Source organism: Gavialis gangeticus, unplaced genomic scaffold (genome assembly GCF_001723915.1).
Source record: "Gavialis gangeticus isolate Ggan-Ray unplaced genomic scaffold, GavGan_comp1, whole genome shotgun sequence".
Taxonomy (NCBI): Eukaryota; Metazoa; Chordata; order Crocodylia; family Gavialidae; genus Gavialis; species Gavialis gangeticus.
The window spans coordinates 14738010-14757874 of record NW_017729028.1 but is presented as its reverse complement, the minus strand read 5'-3'; the positions used below and the strand labels follow the sequence as shown (position 1 = coordinate 14757874).

The 19865-nt window shown below is 41.1% G+C and overlaps 1 protein-coding gene across 1 annotated transcript in view; it reads left to right on the top strand.

Moving 5' to 3' along the window:
- Positions 1–19865, top strand: part of NBAS (neuroblastoma amplified sequence) — a 457208-nt gene that overhangs the window by 402825 nt on the left and 34518 nt on the right. The window contains exons 49-50 of the mRNA XM_019520763.1: positions 8406–8545; positions 16953–17097. Coding sequence (XP_019376308.1) covers positions 8406–8545; positions 16953–17097 — 285 coding nt within the window. The remainder of the gene's footprint in view (positions 1–8405; positions 8546–16952; positions 17098–19865) is intronic.

Below are 19865 nucleotides of genomic sequence, written 5' to 3'. Positions count from 1 at the left end.
CACTGGTTAAATACACCTCTGTTTAAAGCTTTCTGAAAGAACTGACTTGATTCTACCCTGGGTAGAATCTTACACCTTAAATACAAGTACTTTAATAATGGTATAAAAATAAAGTTTTGGTATGGCTGCTTTCTTTGGAGAATCCTAACTTTGGAGCTAACCTTTTTCCTTTACTCTAACACAACACAGATGTGTCTGCCTTTAAAGGTTGCTTCAAGTCTCCTCTATTTTCTTTGGCCTTTGGCAAAGAAAAGGGTTGAGGCATGTTACTTGGTAAGATGCAGGGACTGATAACTCATTTGAGGTGACAATTATTTCAGCATGCATCTGTATGGGGCATTTTTCTATCATTTCAGTTTTATCCTGAGTCTTTTTGGCAATAAGAAATGTTTGCAGAAACTTCCGTAGTCTAGGAGTATTTTAGAGAAAATTAACTAAAAACTGAAAAAAGTTGTCAGTCCTGACAAGTCCATTGCTAAGCATATTTCAATAGCAGCTGTACAGATTTCAGTTACAAAATCTTTAGTGTTGATTTTCATATAGTGTTTGCCTTATGGGCAGTCATTTTTTTAAAATGTGTTTGTCTTGCAGATGTAGTGTTTTTATATGGAAGCCATAGATGAAGAAATACAGTGAATTCCACTTTATGGAATCGCTGGTTATAGAATCAATATTAGAATCAATTATTTGAATCAATATGGGAAAACCCAAACCATTTATATATTATTACATGTAAAAATTGCTCATATTAGAATCACAGTTGTCCGTTTTTGAAATCATTTTACTGGAGAAGCCTGGGGATTTTGCAGTTTTGTGAGGAGTCCTCTGCAGGCTGGCAGGGTTCCAGCCTGCATGGAGCTGGGAGGGAGCCGGAGAAGTGCAATCAGACAGGGGGCACCATATGCATGTCCTGTACCTGCACAAGGACCTGAAGAGCAGCTCCTGCAGGTAAGTGGGGTGGGGGCCGGGGGGAATTAGACAGCTGGGGCCCCAGTGGAGAGTGGGCCATGGGTGGCTCGTCTGGGGAGCAGGGGCTGGGTTCTGATGACGTACCCCCTGCGTACATGATAACTTTGAGGAACACAACCCTGCACCATTGCCCACACCCACTGCCAGCCCGCACACAGATCTGGGGGGTGCGTGTCCTCCTCTGCCCCTCCAGGAGTGCACGCTGTGCGCAGGAGCTGACCCCACCCCATGTGCCCAAGCCTGAGCCTCAGCAGGTGTGGAGCCAGGCTCTACTCCTCTGCAGAATCTGCTGCCTCCTGCCAGGGGAGGGGGGCTGCAGACCCGGGTCCCCAGCTGGGGGCCCCCTCCAGCAGGGCTGGCAGGCCAGGGGGCTTTGGGTGGGGCGAGGGTCACCAACAGGGCTGGGAGGACTATAGAGGGAGAGGGAGAGGCACGAGCAGGTCTAGGTGCCTGTTGGGGAGAAGTGAGTATCTGTGTTCTTAAAAAAATGGGTCTCCTTCTAATGGAATCAGCCGGTTAATAGAATCTAATCACCATTTCCCAAAGTGATTCCTACAAGAGCAATCCACTGTATGCAATAGATATTGTTAGGGCATTTACTTTAGTGATTACTATCATGTTTTTAAAATCTTCCTTTCCATCATGACTCACTTTTTTTGTATTTGTGCTCACATAGTTGTATTTAACTCATTTTAATAAGTTTTAGCCATGAAGCTTAATGTACGAAGCATAGTTCAATAACTAATCATTGTCAGTACATTTAGGTATATCCCAAAGTTCATAATATCGGGAATAATGCGCTTGTTGGTGAAGCACAGAAATTGGGACATGCAAGAGGGGAGATGGGTTTATTTTCTGGCCTTGTTTCCACTTCTGAATCCATTTCTCAACTGTAAATTAAGAATATTACTTCCTTTGTCATTTTTTATCTATTTAGACTGTAAATGTCTCAAGGCAGATAGTGGTCTTAGTTTAGCACACCAGGACCCAGTCTCAGAAAGTGTCTTCAAAGTACTATCATAATCCAGATAATAAGTAGTAGGTTTTTCATTTGCTTTTAAAATCCTGCTATTCTTAAGCACAGTGCTCCATGTAATGATAGGAAGCTTTAGCTCTTAAATCCTTTGTTTCAGTTAGGTTCAAGCCCAGCCTTTCATGTTGTTTTAGCATAGTGTCTTAAAATGCAGCATATATAAAATCCATGCTGTTTCAGAAAATGGGCCGATGTGAATAAATATGAATTTACTATACTTCGGTAGAGGTTCATTGTGACTGAGAATGTATTGTAGCAGTAAGGGGCTACTCAAATTTCTGCTTAGCAATTCTGTTTTTAATGCCATATTAATTCAAATTTACACTGCAGTCAAGGACATGAAAATATTTTGATATGTTTTACATTGACAATCTGGTGAATGTAATAAAGTGAATTTTACAAGGATGTAAATCAGTGGGTGGTTGGTAGAAGCTCCTAGACAGTAAGGACAGAGGCTTTTCTGTTTTGTATGGGGAACTGGTTTTAAAACAAAGATGTAGCACATCACAAGATTCTGGCAATTGTAATAAAAGAAATCATTTGTCTGACCTTCATTTCTCAGTTCTTCACAACTCAACACTTCCCATCAATTCTTCTCTTGGAATATTAGTAGTGCCCAAAATATGTGCGCTAAAACCATTGCTTCCCCATCTTCCTTGTAGGAACTAAAAATGCATTGAACAGCACATATTTCCACTGGAAGTTTATTTTAGTTTATTGCTCACAGACGGTTTATAAATAGAGTGCAACCTGTGCTGCATTTTTGTTCTATCTTTGACTGAATAATCTCCCTTTCAGTGTAACTCTTCAATCATTCAGTCTTTTTTTTACAGAAAAAACATCTCCACGTTATAAGGAAAGTTAGTCGGCTTCAGGTTCTCTGGTTATAAAACATAAATAATAAAGCATTTACAACCCTAGCAGGTGTTTCCATGTTTTAGAATTAGGGAAACTTTTTGTAGTGGATTTCTGTGCCTCAAGGGCACAATTTAGATCCATCAGTATACTTTTTTAAGTTATGCTTACTCAATTTCAAGAGTAAAAGTATGTAACAAACCAGAGGTATGCCTTTGAAACAGAGGCTTTTAAAGATTTGATATATAATGAATTTTTCCCTTTTGACGCATCTGCAAACGTATCTTAATGATGAATGTGCATAGAATAATAGCTAACGCTATCAGAAAGAGTGAAGGAGAAAGAATTTATGATTTGTTGAAAAAGAACTGAAAATATCCAAGGATTTCAATGCTTGAGCCTTTTGGCATCTACTAACATGAACAGAACTGTCTACACCTCTGTGAAAGTCTTTCTTCTTTTTCCAGTAAAATTCACCTTAAGATATGTCACTTACTGCATTAAGTTATTTTTATTCCACTATGAAGAGAAAAGAACATTTGGAATTACATGCTGAATGGGACAGATTTAAATAAAGAGTATATTTGTGTTCAGATACCGTAGTGTTGAATGGAATAAAAATACCTGAGGTACCTGCTAAATTGCTTTTGTTATTTATAACATTACGATAAAATACCTGAAACACAAATATTTAATCTTTTTGCACATAAAACCAATTATTGAAATTTCACATAACTCAGTTAAAAACCGATGCAATACAGCTCAGCATTAGTATAATGATGGAAAATTGTTTGACCAGGGATTGGACTCTAACGGTAGCTTTTTCTGTATTCCAGTAATTGTTTCGTTTTCAATAGATATACAAGTAACAGCAAGGTTAACACCGTACCTGTAAAGGAGTAGGTGAATGAACATTATGAATGCCCTATTACTCTGTTACTGATAAACAGGCTGCAGCTAGACAAGAAATATAGCTATTATGATGCCTAAAGTCACCTAGGACAGGGACAGACATTACACATAAACTGGTTTAAGTAATAAGAAACTGGTTTAAGCTTGTAACAGAACATAAATTCAGTTCACATAAACCAGTTTCAAAATGGCTGAAACTGGTTTAAGATAAACCTGGCTGAATGTAGTATCAAACTTAACTGATTTGGGTCAAAGTGGTTTATGAAACTTCTGTCCTAGCCCCCTTCATGGTTCAAGTTAAATCACAGTTCCCTAGCATCCCAGCATGCTTTGCAGTCCTGAGGTGTGCTGTGCTGTCTGCTCCAGAGAGCAGATCTGGCCCTGAACCTCTGCCCCCTACCATGATTCCTATTGCTTTCTCTTCATAAACCATAATAGGTACCATTACGGATTTTTTTTTTTACCTGTGATAGTTGAGACACATCTTCACCCTGCAAAGGTTTAAACGTTAGAGGTGTTCAGAATGTGCAGTTTTCATTCTAAGTGGTCTTGTTAAATTGAGTGGTACTATTATTAACATATAATGTTAAGCAGAAATACAAGGGACAAGCTTAGCATTACACATCACAAGCATTTTCTGTATTGCTGTCATTGAGGACAATGTCTAAGAGATGTATCTAGCCCAGTACATACAAGGGTATTTCACAAACTAATAGTAGTTTCAAAATAAAACCATTTTATGTGCAGTGAGTGGGAAACTACAGAGCAGCAGGGAACAATGACTGTGGCATTGTTAAACACACCCATCAGTTATTACTATGTAGACAAGTGATGTGGTCAAGTAAATAGCCACCACACTGGGAACATCTTCTGGGCAATAGCTTCCCAGATTGCCAAGCAGGAGCACACATGGCAGTAGTGCCACACAAAGGCCAACTCTGCAGCCACAGCCCACTGATAGCTGGCCCAGATGGGCAGATGCCTCTACTGGCTGTGCAGTCCCCATCTGGGTCTGGCAGGTGCGCAGCAGGTCACAGCCAAGCAGCAACCTCCACTGCCAGACTGCTGCAGTGGGTAGAGGGTGCAGGAAACTCTCAGGGCTGCATCAGCAATCCAGCTGAAACAAGGGGTAGTGTCCCCAGGTACCAACTGGCCGGGCCCCAGAAGCTCCTGAGAGCAAGTAGCCCTGAGCTACTTGACAGGGTGGCTTTTTGTACTTTTTGATGGGGCCAGGACAGGGCAGCTTTTTACACTGCTGGGACAAGCACAGGTGCTGGCCCCAGGCTCTAACTCCCCCTGGCTAGAGATCTGGGAGGAGCCAGGCAGAGTTATTTTGCCCCAAGTGGTACAACCTGCCCCACACCAAAGTGCATGTCCAGGCACATGTGCTGAGGCAAAAAGCCCCGGCTCAAATTTGCACTGTTTCTATTTGAGCTGCTTCAAGCTCCTGTGCCTGCATGTGTGGATGTGCCCCTCCAGTCAAACCTGAGTAATGAGCAGGGGAGGCAAGTGCATCCAGAGCTGGATTATTCTCCTGTGGCAGGAACTCTCTTAAAGCCCTGGGAGGGTTCCCATGGTGGGAAAAGAGCCTCCACCATGTGCATTCTTCCCATTCCATCAGAAGGCATGCAGGGAGGTAGGAGGCAAGTCTCCTACAGCTGTCTCCTACCCCCCACATCCCCCCTTCATGCCTCCCATGCAGGAGAATTGTCTTCCACCCTCCGCATGCTTCCCATTCCTACGGGAGGTTTGGGAACTGGTGGGAGACAGCTGTGCCACAGCTGCAAGGCTGACCAAACTCCGGCAGCCTTGCAACCAAGGGAGATTCCCAGGAAAAGTGCTCAGGGAGGCTGTCCCCAAACCCTGTTCCCACTCCTAGGCTTTAAATGCCACCCCTGCTGCCCAGCTCGGTGGCAGAGGAAGGGATTGCGAGAGCTGTAGGGCTGGGTACCTGAGTCCAGGGAGGCTGTCTGCAGCCTTTCTTCCCTGCTTCTCCAGCTTTCAGTCTGGTCTGTTGATATCCTGTTCTGTGCTGAACTCCTCTAGGGATTGGGATGGCCAAGGACCAGTCATCTGGTGCCCCTGGCTGGAGAACTCTTCAGCCAGGGCCTGACATGTATCTACACTTTAGGGCCCAGCCTTATTTTCTACCAGTAAGAATTGCTCAGAAATTTTTCCTGGCTGAAATAAACATCTATATGTGGCTTGCCAGAAGCGATATCTGGTACGTTCCATGTTTTTTGGAACTGTAAAAGCTTCATATGGAGGCTGACAAAGAATACAGCCCTGAACTGCTGACCTCTTTTTTTCATGTTTTGTGAGATAAGTAAGTTAATACTCTTTGCAAGAATTTGTGTTGAAGATCTTGATAAGACTCATGTATGTTTTATAAAGATGAGATTGATAAACCTTCCAGCGTTAGAGCAGTATGCGATGTGTATGTTCCAGTCTAGGTGCAGTATATATTTTTTTGTTGGCAGTGGGGTGGGAAGGTTAACAATTATGTCATAGACTAACATCATTTTTACACCTAGCAGCGATGCCTAATAGGCTAATTAACGTGTGTTGCTAGTCTTTATAAAAGATGGGTTAGTAAAATAAGTTTACATCGTCTCAAAGCCAGTCAACTGTTGCACTCATGGTTCAGCTTTCCATGACCACCCTTCTCATCTGTCATGATGAGATTTTTGTTTCATATTCTGTTTCATTTAATTTCATTTCATATGTTGATTCATGTCTGACAAAGCCGCCCTGAACCTTTGTTGGGAAGGATGTGTAAGTCTAATAAATAAATATTAATGCTACAACATTTCTCACCTTTGTTGTTAACAGAGAATTGAAAGCATAGTCAGGGTTTTATAGTAGTGAACAATTTGTGCAACTGAAATGAAGTACGCTCAGCTAACCATCCAAAGCAGCACTAATTTAGTCTAACTGTGGTTAAGACTTATTCATCTGGGAAGGAGTTTTGAGGCAAATGAAACAATGAGACACTACAGTCTAGTTCGACAGGCAGTGATAGCTTTGCCTGATCAAAATTTGAGTCCTGGAGGTATTAAGAAGTCTCCTGTGGCCTTTTCCAATCTTCATGCCATGCTTCATGTTCTTTCTCTTTTCCCACTCTTATTATTCCCAAGCTTTTAAATGCTGTTCCACTCCAGGCATATTTACATGCATAAGGGATATTGTGGGGTGATTTAAGCAAGTAACTGAATCACTGTTAAGTAGTGTTTGCGTTGTAGAAAATGTTCAGCTTCATGTGCTAAATATTTAAGTTGCCTGTATTTTTTTTTTTTATATCAAATAGCATGTTTTATTGTGTGTCACTTTCAGGGACACCCTGGAGACAGTAGCAAGCAGGTTTTAACATTGAATATTTTAGAGCCACAAATTGTGTAGGCAGTTCAACTAATGCAGTGGCAATCTCTGTTTTCCAAACTTATTTGAAAATTTTGCTTTTGATGTCTTGGAGTCACTCTGAAATGTTGGGAATATGATCTTTAATATTTTCATGATATTAGAACTGAGGAAAACTTTTTCCTCCTCCTTTTTTTTTTTTTTTTAAGAACTACTCTAGGACTGAAACAAAATAATTAACATTTAATGCTGTGTATCTGCAGTTGAGCTGAATATAATATTTGATGGTTTGGAACATTTCCAGATTTGGGGAGAAAATATTATTCAATACTTAAATGCTCTAATGACAGACGGAACACATTTGTATTTACTATTTAAAGCTACTTTGTGTTGGAACAAATTATTTTAAGCTGAAGAAAACCGTACATGTCAAGACAGTGATTACCTATCTCATCTGAACCCCTGCCCCCCCCCCCCCTTCAGGTGCACTAGAAAAACTTTTAAACAGAAGCTGCTTCTCATTTAGTAGCAGCCTCCATTTAATAGCCAGACATTTTACCGTGTACATTTTTACCATGGAAGCTGCAGAGTAATTACATTTAATAGAACCTGTCATCTATTGAAATCCACAAGGGATGCCAACTAAATTCTAGTAGAAGTCTCATCTTTTAAACAAAGATGAATGCTATTCCAGAGGTAAAGAGGAGGTGTTTTTATTTAAGCTCCCTCTGCAAAGAATTTTTACAGTTCTAGGCTGTTGCAGGTCTGTATGGAGAACATACATTTAAGATCACCATTCAAAGTTTCTTCCTCCAGTGTGGACAAACTAAGCAGTGCAGGAAATTGAGGGGCTTTTGTTGTACCAGCGTGTCTACATCTGTGTATACATTTGTGTGCACGCACATATGAATGTGTTAAATTTGTAACCGAGTAACTTTCATATAAGGACTCTTAAAAGTCTAAAGAATGTGTGATGGTTAAAATAAAAACTTGTAGGCAGATGGGTTATTTGAACTAATTCAGTATTCTACCTGTATGGGGGTTTAATGTTAGTTAAGTAATTTTGCATCTCTGCGCTTTCCTACTTGAAATGTAGTTTAAGTTGGGGTGGGGGGAATTAAATGGTTCCCAGGAAAGTTGTTTGGGCTTTGTTTCTGCACTGTTTTACAATAGAAGTGTTCCTCAAACACAATGCATAACAAATTTTATTTATTGTTACCAAAGTAAGCCAAAGTTCACTTGTATCCTCTTTTCATATGGCTTTGCTGTTCTTTTCTAGGTAGAGATAATTGATATTGAAAATGAAGAAAAGAGGTACAGTCTTTTCCTGGAGCTCCTGGAATCTAGTCGTAGTCAATCTCAATTTCAACATTTGGTTTTACTCCTTCAAGCTTGGCCATCTATGAACGACACAAGCAGGTAAGTTTTCTTCAAGAAGTCACCTGATGGAACAGTGTGATTACTTTTGATTTTGAAGCTTGTGAACCTTTCAAACAATCTGCAGTCAGTGCATTCAAACAAACTGGTACAAAAGGAAAATGACAATCTTGAAAAGTACTTTTTTGCAGAAATCTGAGCATATAAATGTGCTAATTTTGAACTGAATTCGTACAAGAAATTTCTTCTGAAATGTATTTTGCAGAAGGCACACAGTACTTTTGCTTTTCTCCTTCTGGCTTGAAATAAAATTAACTGAACTAGTTTTAATAAAGACCTCTGATGTTTGATTTAGAAGTTGCACAAAATGCCTTAGCTAGTGACACTAGGGAAGATGTACAGATAGGAAGGTATGAAGTTTTTATTCTATTGCAATTCTGGCTTCCAAAAATTGTCTTGAAGAAGCTGTTCTTTCTGTCGCAGACCACCGAAGGGCATTTCATGCTTTTATACATGTCCAATCAATAGTACATCTCCAGTCAACACAGCTTTTCACACTTCTCACCTCAGAATGTAGTATGTGGAAAGAAGGGTTGTATGTTGTTGCAGCTCCTGTCTAGAAATAATCAAGTATTTTTTTTTCAACTTAATGCCCATTCTAAAGCAATTTAATGGCAGTCCATACTTTAACATTTTTCATTGTATTAAGTTTGTACCAATTCTCTGTCTTCCTTTCCCTTTCTTCACATAGTCAAAGGTGATTGCTTCTGGATGTTTCATTTTTGCAATGCTTGGATCGTGACTTCTGAGATTTTAAGAGTCTTTTGCTTCTACATTATGCCATCAGTAGTCATCCAGCTTTCCATCTATCCTTCAAGGAAAGCAATAAAGTTAACTTTTTATGGGCTAGCCAGCAAAGAATATCATCTTTCATCTGTCAACAGTTAGGTGAAAGAGGCTGGTTATTAACTTCCACTTAACTCTGAGTACCTTGTGTCATTGATCACATTCTGTTTGAACTTAAAGAATAGATCCAGCAAAAAGCGTATATGAACGTATTTGTGTGAAAAGCTAAGGCATAGCCTCTTCTTGGAAAATATTTATTCTATATGCATAAGGTACCAGTATGTTAAAAACCAGTCTTCAGAAATCATTTACCTTGAAGCCTGCAGTAGAGTTGAGATTTCTGAATCGAGAATTAAGCTTCATTTTGTTTTGTTTTGTTTTGTTTTTACTGTAGTTTCATGAGAAAAACACAGCATTTGTAAATGTATTAAACATTTATAGAGGGTTACTCTGTGGCTTGTCATGAATTATTATACGTATAAATTAAATTAGAACTCACAAATCTTTAATGTGTTAGAAATGGACAGATTCATTCAAAGCACCCAGCCCTGGGCCACCCCCCACAAGCTTGAGTCTGCTGCCTGCCTGGGCTGGGCTGCCCAGACCCACCCACTGCAAGTTTGTGCCTCTGATAAATGGGGCAGGGGAGGCCGGGAAGAGGAATGGAGCCCCACCCTGCCCAGGTCCTGGCCCACCTGAGCTGGGATCTGCCTAGCTGAAGGGAGCCTTGCACCATGGGGGCTTCCCCTCTGCTGGGCTGGGCTGCCCAACTCCACCCACCCCGAGTCCGTGCCTCTGACCAGTGCTGGGGGAACAGGGTGCCCCCCATCTTCTGGCCTTCAGCCTGTACAGGCATCTACCTGCCTTCCTCAACCAAAGAGTGATCGTGAATTCTGTTGACTAACAGTCCAATCCACGCAGCTTAGAGAAACCTCAGACTTCGTGACTGTCTTTACTTAGCCTCTGATTAAACATAAGGATGTCTGCGATAAGATTCAAAGAATTCTGCTAACTTTTACTTATATTGCTTTAAACAGTAAACTTGCCAACCTGCCAAGAGCACCTTTATTATTCTTTCTAGGTAATTTTTAAATATGACAACCTAAATGAAATTACAGTCTGATTTTAACAGAAATGCATTGAACTGGTATATTGTAGCTAATTAATTTACTCTAATCCAGGAAGAGCTTCTAACTCCCCGTCTTATAATTTTCTATTGTTATGTTTTTAGGTTTTTGGTTTGTTTTTTTTAAGGAATACATCTCTGGAGGCTGGTGATTTTTATAGAAAAAAATGGTCCAAATACCCAGGGTTTCCCCTGTCATTTCTCCTTTATCTGTACTAACCTGACCACCGACAGCTATCTGGGCTGCTGCATTAAGATTGTTGCAGGTCTTCACCTGCTGTCTGCTCTACTCTTCCAAAGGGAAGAAGCAGAATTAAATACTTAATTGTTACATGTAAGTTAGTGTTTGCCATACATGGAATATAAAGTAACTGTACATCACCTTCTCCAGTGTTCATTTTGAGATGCTAAAATGGCTGGCTGAAGAGGAAAACATTCTCCATTCCTTCCAACATGTTTTTACTACTCTTTTGTTTCCTGGCTTGTTTGTAAGGTGTGTTCTGTTCATTTTATCCTCTATCTTTGATGGGCTCCATCCCAATATTCTCATTTCTCTCTGTTCATAACTAGATTCAGTACAGTAACAAGATATACCCTTTTTGTTGTACCCAGTCCACTTTGATGCCAAATAGCACAGGAAAGATTTGTGGAGGAGGTGTTGGACAGATTAAATTGTATGTCCTTGGCAACTGAGAATGGATTAACTGCGTTAGTGTAGAGGGTTGCTTTAGTTCCAGTAATGTTGGCATTTGCACAAATTATATATCTGTATTCATATATGGATATATATAGAGAGCTATAAATGTATCTACATTCACTATAGGTAGGGTGACCATATATCCCAGATTTTAGAGACTGTCTCAGATATTGTCCTTCCCAGCTCTGCTTCTGAGAGCCACAGGATCAGGACTTAGTTTGTGTGTGTGAACACACGTGCTGGTGTCCCCCAGTGCTTCCACCGACCCGGATTTCCTTACCCAATCCTGGCTTTCCCTCCAATTATTTAGTCACCCTAACTGTAAGGCCTAAAAGTAACTGATACCTGGTATTTTGACATGAAGAAATTGCCATCGTTGTGGAGATGAGGAGAGTGGGAGGGGACTGAAATACCAGCCTGACATTTAATTTAAATAGTGAAAATGTGAGAATATTTGAAGTCAGTGTAGTTGAACTAGTAACGAGCATGCACAGGGTTTGTAAAAGAAAACAGGAAACTGTATTTTCATGTACTTCAACTCCCATCGATGTCACTGGGAGTTTGTCAGTCATATTTGATCCTGATAGCTTTATTTTCAGAACTGCTGAGCTCCTCCAGCTCCAGTGACTTCAATGAGAGTTTCAAGTGTGTATGTGTGTATTGTTAGGGGGGAATACAAGAGGAGAGAGCAAACATAGAAATTGCAGTTGTATTAGTAACAAAACATGATGGCCTCTACAGCATAGCATAGACATGCTATTGATCGAAAACCACGTAAAATGTCTATTCCTGGCAGCCTTCTCCAAATGTATAAGTTACTGCCCACAAACACTGTGCAGTCATACAGGACCTTTTCAAAATTACCAGTTGTTAATTATCAGGAGTTTTGTTCACATTGATGATTACTACTCAGTTGACCCTATATTTAAACCCCAGCTGCTGCATCCTATATCAGTATCACTAGCAAGCTGCAGATTTAGTATCTCATAATAATATTACCAAAAGTAATCCCGGAAAAGAGCTGCTACAACATCTGTAAGTGAGTATTTTATTAAACAAGCTGTTTTAAGGGGAAAATGACATTTTATAATACTTGTTACACAGAACAGTTTTCATCTCCTAAAAAATAAAACTTAAGTATGTGATTATTATACCTCTATATGTGTGAGGAATTTACACCCTGTTGTCATAGGATGAATCTGTTGGATACACAAGAGTGTTATCAAACTAAGCCTATATTTTTCTTCTATTTTATGATCCATAGGACTATTGTATTATTGAATATTTTTAGCTAACTCAGTTTTTACTTTCTATTCTTAACTACTAACACTAATCATTTTTCCACATTGAAGCTCTGTTTCCTCTTTTCCCCTTTCACAAAATGAACAAAAGAGTTAGTGTCCTTTGAAAAATAATCAGCATTTGACACTTTTTTTCAAAACTGCAGTGCAAAGCAGGATTCTTTTTGCAAACTTTTAATAATAAAGACTCTTAAATTTTTAACTCCTTTTTATTGCACTCTGCTGGAAAGGCTTTAAATTTCAAAAAAGCATATGGATGTTGACTTTCTAGTTATTGTGCTTTGTAAATCCTCTGAAACTCTTCATGGTAATGAAGAATCATTTGGTAACTATAGGCTGTGTTTTGGGTTAGGGATCCAAAATATCAGAAATGTACTGTCTTTGCTCCTTCCTTGTGGCCCTCCTACGTAAACCTTGGGTCTCAGTTTTCATTTCAGTGGTCACTGATCAGAGAGCTCAGATTCTTTCATAAAGCTTCTCTAGACTGACTGCATATATTCCCTGTTTTATTCTTCCCTCTTCTCTTTTGCTTGCTACCACTCTATCCTCATTTCTCTGTCTCTTCTTCCTACTTGTATGCCAGTAAACTGATTATGTACCACTAGCTTTGGATCACATTTGTTCCTGAAACCGCATTTCTGAAGAGCCCAAGCTACCCTGATAATTCCACCGGCAGCGAGGCTCTGTTTGACTGCAGTTAAGCAGTGTGGTTAGTTTCTTTCATCAGTTTTACTACTTGAAACAAAATTTTGAAAGAAACTCTGAGATACGGAAAACTATGATTACTGAAAATTATCAGGATTTTGCAGAGCATTCTTTCTTTTACAGTTTATCTCTTGATCTGATGCAGATAGCCTGCTGAGTTTTGAATCGACCCATTTGCTGAATTTGCTGTATGTAAATTTCCAGCACTCACGACTGAGAAAAAAACCTTAGAAATGTGACCTGAGAGTACTAGATGAGTTCGGAAACTGCTAGTCAAAGAAAGGAAATACACTTCAACAACTAGCCTAGGGAAATTGTGAAATCTCTTTCATTGGAGATTTTCAGGAAGAGCCTGGAGAGGCATCTGTCAGAGAGAGTGTAATAGCTCATCCTGTATCTGTTCAGGGGGTTGGAGTATGGGCCCTGGCAGATACTACATGTATAGTACAGTTGTGTTAATCGTACTGTAAATTGCAACATACCACACATTCAACCAATTTATGGTGCCATAAAATGGCAAATCAGCCACAAACATGTTCCATGTGTAATATAGAACATCTTTGTGACTGTTTATATGGTGCTCTAATTTCCATCTGTGGCATGTATCAGGCTGCATGATGTGACTTTAAATGTCCATGCACTGGAAGCCAATGGACTCCTTGCCATACACACAGAGGGACATTTAATGCTGCATTGTACAGCCAGAAGCCAATCTGACATTGGCAGCTGGGAACCAGGAAACTTCCTTTTTCCCAACAGAAGCTTCTTCGCCAGGGCACATTCAGCTGGGATCTAGAGCTGGATTAATTTAGATGTCCCTTAAGATCCCTTCCACTCCTAATATTCTGTGAACTTTTTACTTTGGCTTAATATCAAAATAGTAAATGAAAAAAAAACAAACCATGACTTTTGGAAGTTTGACAACGATAGTCTTGTTTTTCATTTTCACAAACAGCCAGTTTTAAAACCTTCCATTCTCTTTATTACTTTGTACAATTTATTAACGACTTAGTTTTAGTACATGTGACTGTGTGTACAGATCATTATCATGGGCAATACAGCAAAAAATATATGTATTTTCATGTATCTGAAGATTACATTTTAAGCATTTTAGGTCATGTAAATAGCAAGAGAGTGAACGTTTTTGTAGTACTTTCGATTTTCAGTCTGAATCCAGAAATTCAATATTTTTTTCATTAATATCAACATGAACGAAAACCTTTTTAGAACTTGCAGAAGGATCTTGTTTGAGGAGCCAGTAGAAGATTTTAACCCAATTGCAAACACCTAGAAAGGGATCCCTCCCACAAGAAAAGTTGGTGATGTGCCAAAGAATCATATCCATGGTCAGACATATGAAATTTTTACTCTTCAGCTTCTGTTGATTTTTTAAATTAGTTAATATTTATATATCCTATAACAAAAAGGATGAAAGTCAAGCAGTATATTCTACCAAGTGGTGCCAGATTCTTGCTGATTTAATTGCATTGTTCAGGATCTTCCGTGTCCCAGAAGACCTTTAACAGTAGATTAAGCACAGCGCTTAATATTCTTTAGGAAGGAATGGTTTAATAGTCCTCACTTCTGCTGATCCTGGGATCACTGCTGAGAAGCATACCCAGCTCAGTAACACCTGTTCAGCATGCACCAGAGCCTGGAAATTAGAAAATGCCTTTCACACCAATACCACAATACCTTCTCAGACTATTTCTCATACACTGAAGGCTTCCCTAAGCAGGTGAACTGGCTAATTTCTGGTATTTAGCATGTATAGAATTAAAAATGAAAGAGCGTCAAAATTTTTATTGGTAGTGGTCCCTAAAAGTTTTTAGTCATAAAATATTACATGACCATGTAAGTCTCTTATCTACAATTTATTGAAGTCTCTGATATTAGGAAGAGCTGGATGAGGAAGGTAACTAGGAATAAGCCTTAGGAGCAATGGTTTTTAAGAACACATGGAAAAAATGTAATGATCCCTTTCTCCCTGTGCCCCTGGTTTCTATTCACTTTTTTTTTTAAAGTCTTTCAAACTTTGTTTTCTTCCCGATGGGGGGTGGGGGGAGTTTTTTGGTTTGTTTTTTTTTTACTGTAGAGACAGCAGCTATAAAAGTGAAAAAGAGGCAGAGGGAATCATCAGATTGTTAGGGGCAGAGGGAATCATTAGATGTAAGAGACATCAATCAACAGGAACTATTAATTTAGGCAGTGGCAATGATGGAGCTGCATTCTTCTTCCTTCCTGTGTTTATTGGGGAATCACTCAGCAACTGTACACACATTCTAGTTTGCCGTATGAAATTACGTGCCTTGGTTTGACCTAGCAATTTGGAAGCAGAGAGAAAGGAAATGTACCGACAAGTCTTGTAGCAAAGCCACATACAGTGACTGATTGCCTGACTAAAATTTGTTAGGAATAAAGATGACCATTTTTAGGGTGCAGACAACTTTTTTTTTTTTACCATGGAATACATTGATTTTGCTCCACAGTAAAAGTGGAGTTGTACACATTTTACTCCAGGTTGAAACTGCTCCGTAGAAAATGGGAAGTAACTCTATACCACTTTAAGTAACAACAGTGTAATGATCTTGTGTACGTTTTTAGCTAGTTTCATCTAGGGAAGATTGTAGCTCAGTGCAAGACATCTTCACTATCACCTAGTGCCTAATGACCAGGTGTTGTAATAATACAGCTGTAAACAGCCAGCTTGGGAGATGCGTGAGTGTAACTTACTGTGCGATACTGTATTTACTCAAATCTAAGATGAGGTTCTCCTCCCGCCCACCCCTGCCCCTCATCAGCATGCAGAGAAGTCCCTCGTCTTAGATTCACAAAGAACGTGGGGCACGGGCTGCAGGCAGCTGCTGCAGCTCTGACTGGTTCTGAGCCCAGGTCAGGGCCAGACTCAGATGCACAGCAGCTACCTGCCCTCCACTCTCCCCACCACCACTTCATTTGTCCTGTAAGCTCTTTTCCCACCATACTGTCAAGTGCAACTCAGCTCCAGCTCGGGCTGGATTCCCTTCCAGGCACAGAGCACACAGGATCTCCATTTCCTGCCTGGGCAATTAGCAGCGTCAATGCTGTGTGTGGCCCAGGCTCTATTCCGAGAGGGAATAGAGCCTGAGCAGTGTCTGACAGCAAGGGGGCAGGTGGGAAGAGAAAGAGACTGTGGGGAATGGTTAGGGGGAAGGGTGCAAACTGTGGAGAGTGAGAGGAAGGGGCAGAGGTGGAAGCTGGGGGTGGTGGTATAGGTGGCAGGGGCCAGGAATGCTGGAGAAGGAAGAGTCCGAGGGCCCCCAGCCACTGTTTTCCCTGCTGTAGCAGTGGAAGCTGCGGGGGGGGGGGAAGGAATTTAAGACAACCCTCTGATTTTTAGTTTCTATACCTGGAAAATTGTAACAAATTTCTAAGTTTTCCATATATTGAATCCAATTATTGGGAGGTCATCTTAAATTCGAGGTCATCCTGGATTTGCGTAAATGCAATCACAGGTCTGTCCAATCCCTTGATCAGTTCTCACTTAACTGCAGCAACTGTCTTTGTATCTACTGTGCACATCAAGATAGGCACATTATCCTTTGGGAATCATAACAGGCTGCCAAAATGATATTTTTGTTTTAAAAAGCCAGGGAGGGATTGGGTTTTTCTGTTTGTTGGTTTGTTTTGTTGTCTTATTTTCCACCTGTTTTCATCACATTGTACCTTTTGTTTTATTCAGTTGTAAATAGTTTTCTGAAATAATATTTGTCTTCTGTATTTTTTACTTTTTAGGGCATGCCCAGCTAATAATCCGTGGGTGAAACTAGGTACAGTAATGCTGTTGAAGTGTCCAGCTGAGCAGAAGGAAATTATAGGGGATGAAATTTTGAAGTTCTGCCGTTCTTTGTACAAAACAAAACACAGGCTTCCAGTAGAGGTGAGTTATAACTTCAAATGCCCTTGTACAGTGAGTAGAGGTGTTTGTGGGAAAATGGCTAATATAACATTACTTGCTGTGCTTAAGTAACATTTAGCAAGAACCACTGCCAAATAAAACCAATAACTTTCCAGTGATTAAACATGGAAAATTAGTTGTAAAGAAGCTCTGAAACAGTTTGGCTTTAACTGGCATACAAAAGTAGTTCTTCTTTACAAGTACTTTAATATTCTTGTTTCCTAAATTAATTATATATGCTCTCTTCCATATAGACTTCCTTGTGCCCTGAACTACCACAGCATACTGTACACATACATCATATCTTTAACCACGCCACAGTTTTAAAAAATGCTTCCAATCTTAAAGCTTTGGACTCATGCCCAGGCATCTTCTGTTGTTATGATTTGTCCTGTATCTGAGATTCATATAATCACAGTCTGCATTACAGAAAATAACTAATTCTAAAATTATAAGTAGTAGAATGAAAACTAGTCATTTCTTTTTACCTTAAAATGGAATTAAGGAGCATCTTGTAGAAAGTAAAGGGTAATGCTGTTAAAAACAAATAGATTGTTTGTATTTACACATCTTAAAAACCACATATGGGACTTGATTCCAAATGTAGGCTGTGAGAAGAAACAGATTTCATTTTTAATTACAATCCATGGAATAGATATACACATGACCCAATTATACCTGCTTACACACGGTGAGAAATATGTATGCTGGTTTGGAAAACAATTGTTACTGTTACTGTAATTTATGAAACGAAAAGAAAAACCCAAAACAAAATAAAACAACAAACATAAATAGTTGCTTTCTAAACCAATGCAACTACTCCCAGAGAGAGATATTGTCTTGGGTAAGTAGAGACAATAGGATGGAACAAAAAGCAGAAAAGCCATTGAAAGTCAGTGGTCTATCACAGCAGGTTTTCTAAGAATAGGAGATTAGCACAGAAGTGAAGCATAGAATAAATTTTTACTTAGTAAAGTTACTGTTGCATTCAGAACTACCAAGATCTGACCTACACAGGGCTTGTGCACCACTACAACTACTTTGTTTAGAAAGTGCAGTTTTTTGCAGATATATTTCTACCAGTGCAACCTTTAGCATGGATACACAAATGAGGTGCAGTTTAGCTTATTTTCCTTCCTATTCAGGAATAGTTATACAAATATAAAATAGCTTTATACTAATAATGCCCAACTTGATTTCCTTCTGTGATAAAGTAATAAACTTTTTTGAGGGAACAGCTAGCTTCTGACACTGTCTCCCAGAAGGTTCTCATTAACAAGCTAAGTGCAGACTAGATGGAAGTACTGTAAGGTGGATACTTAACTGGTTGGATTTTCATGATCAATGAGTAGTCATGTGACTCGATGTCTAGTTGGGAGGAGGTGCCTGTCACGGAGTGGGGCCTAGGAGCGGCCGTGATCTCGCTAGCACCCCCTGCCATGTCAAGTAGGCGATCCAGCACCCTCTGTTCTCGCCCGCCACGTCTTGTTGGTTTATAGTTTTATATAGGAGGCTGCCTTTAGTTCACCTGGACACGGCGCTATAACTATCCGGGCTCCTACTCTTTATGGGGTGACCTGGTGCACCCGCAGCCTTATGGGCTATGCGTGCCTCCTACCTCCCCTTTAGCATGCCCCAAGCCTCGCAGATCTTCCAGATGTTATTGGGTCCCTTTCCTTTCTGCGCCCTGCCCGGCGCCCCTGGGCTTGTCACGCCACCGGCGCCTCTCTTGAGCACCCCGGGCTTGTCACGCCACCGGCGCCCCTTCTCTAGTGCCCCTGGGCTTGTCACGCCACCGGCTCCCCTTCTCTAGTGCCCCTGGGCTTGTCACGCCACCGGCTCCCCTTCTATTTGTTAGCCCTCTCGGGCTTACTAACAATACTCTTTCCAGTTGGGCTCAGGCAGCCTGAGCCTTACCAGGCCCCTGTGACCCTTTGAGGTCCCACCCCTGTAGAGCCCTCTGGGACTCTGTCCAGTCCGCACCCCAACTGGGGTTTCTGTCAATCCTATGTGCCCCCTCCTGGGGCTTCTTTCCAGTACGCGTCCACGCCTGAGGCACCTCAGTGGGGTTGACCCCCGTCAGGGCTTCACCCTGCCAGGCAGCACCCCACTGGGCCTGCCTCCGTGCTTTGGGCAGCGCCCCACTGGGTCTGCCTCCGTGCTTTCCACGGTCGGGCTCAGGCGGCTGTAGCCATGCCTGGCCCCCTTGACCCACCGTTAGGGTCTTCTGCCCTACTCGGGCTCCTCCAGTTTTCGCCCACACCGGGCGGGGGTCAACACACCCCAAATACAGCGCTGCACCAGCGCCCACGAGCTGTGCCTCCCTGGCACTGCTCACTGTGCCCCTACAGGCACCAGGAACCCCCAGGTCACTGGGGAGCTCCCGTGAGGCCTCTTCACACCCCTACAGCCTCACCCAGTCCTCCGGACTAACAATCACAAACCAGAAACGTAAAGCCATGAGCCAACCGGCTATAACAGAAAATAAGCCTCCTGGCTATAACGTATGATCTAGGCCCACCTGGCTCTCTTGCAAGGCCTCTGGTCAAGGTTCCCTTTGCCCCGTACCATGTTGCAACAGCTTGGGCGAACAGGCCGCTCTACTCTGCTAAGCTAGCCTTGGCTCAGCTCAGCTCCAATCTGCTCTGCTCTGTTGCAGGGTTCCTGCTCCTCAGGCTGCCAGAAGGGAACTGCCAGCTAGGCTGCAGCCTGGCCTGCTTATAAAGGCCAGGCCCTGCCCCCGTTTAGGT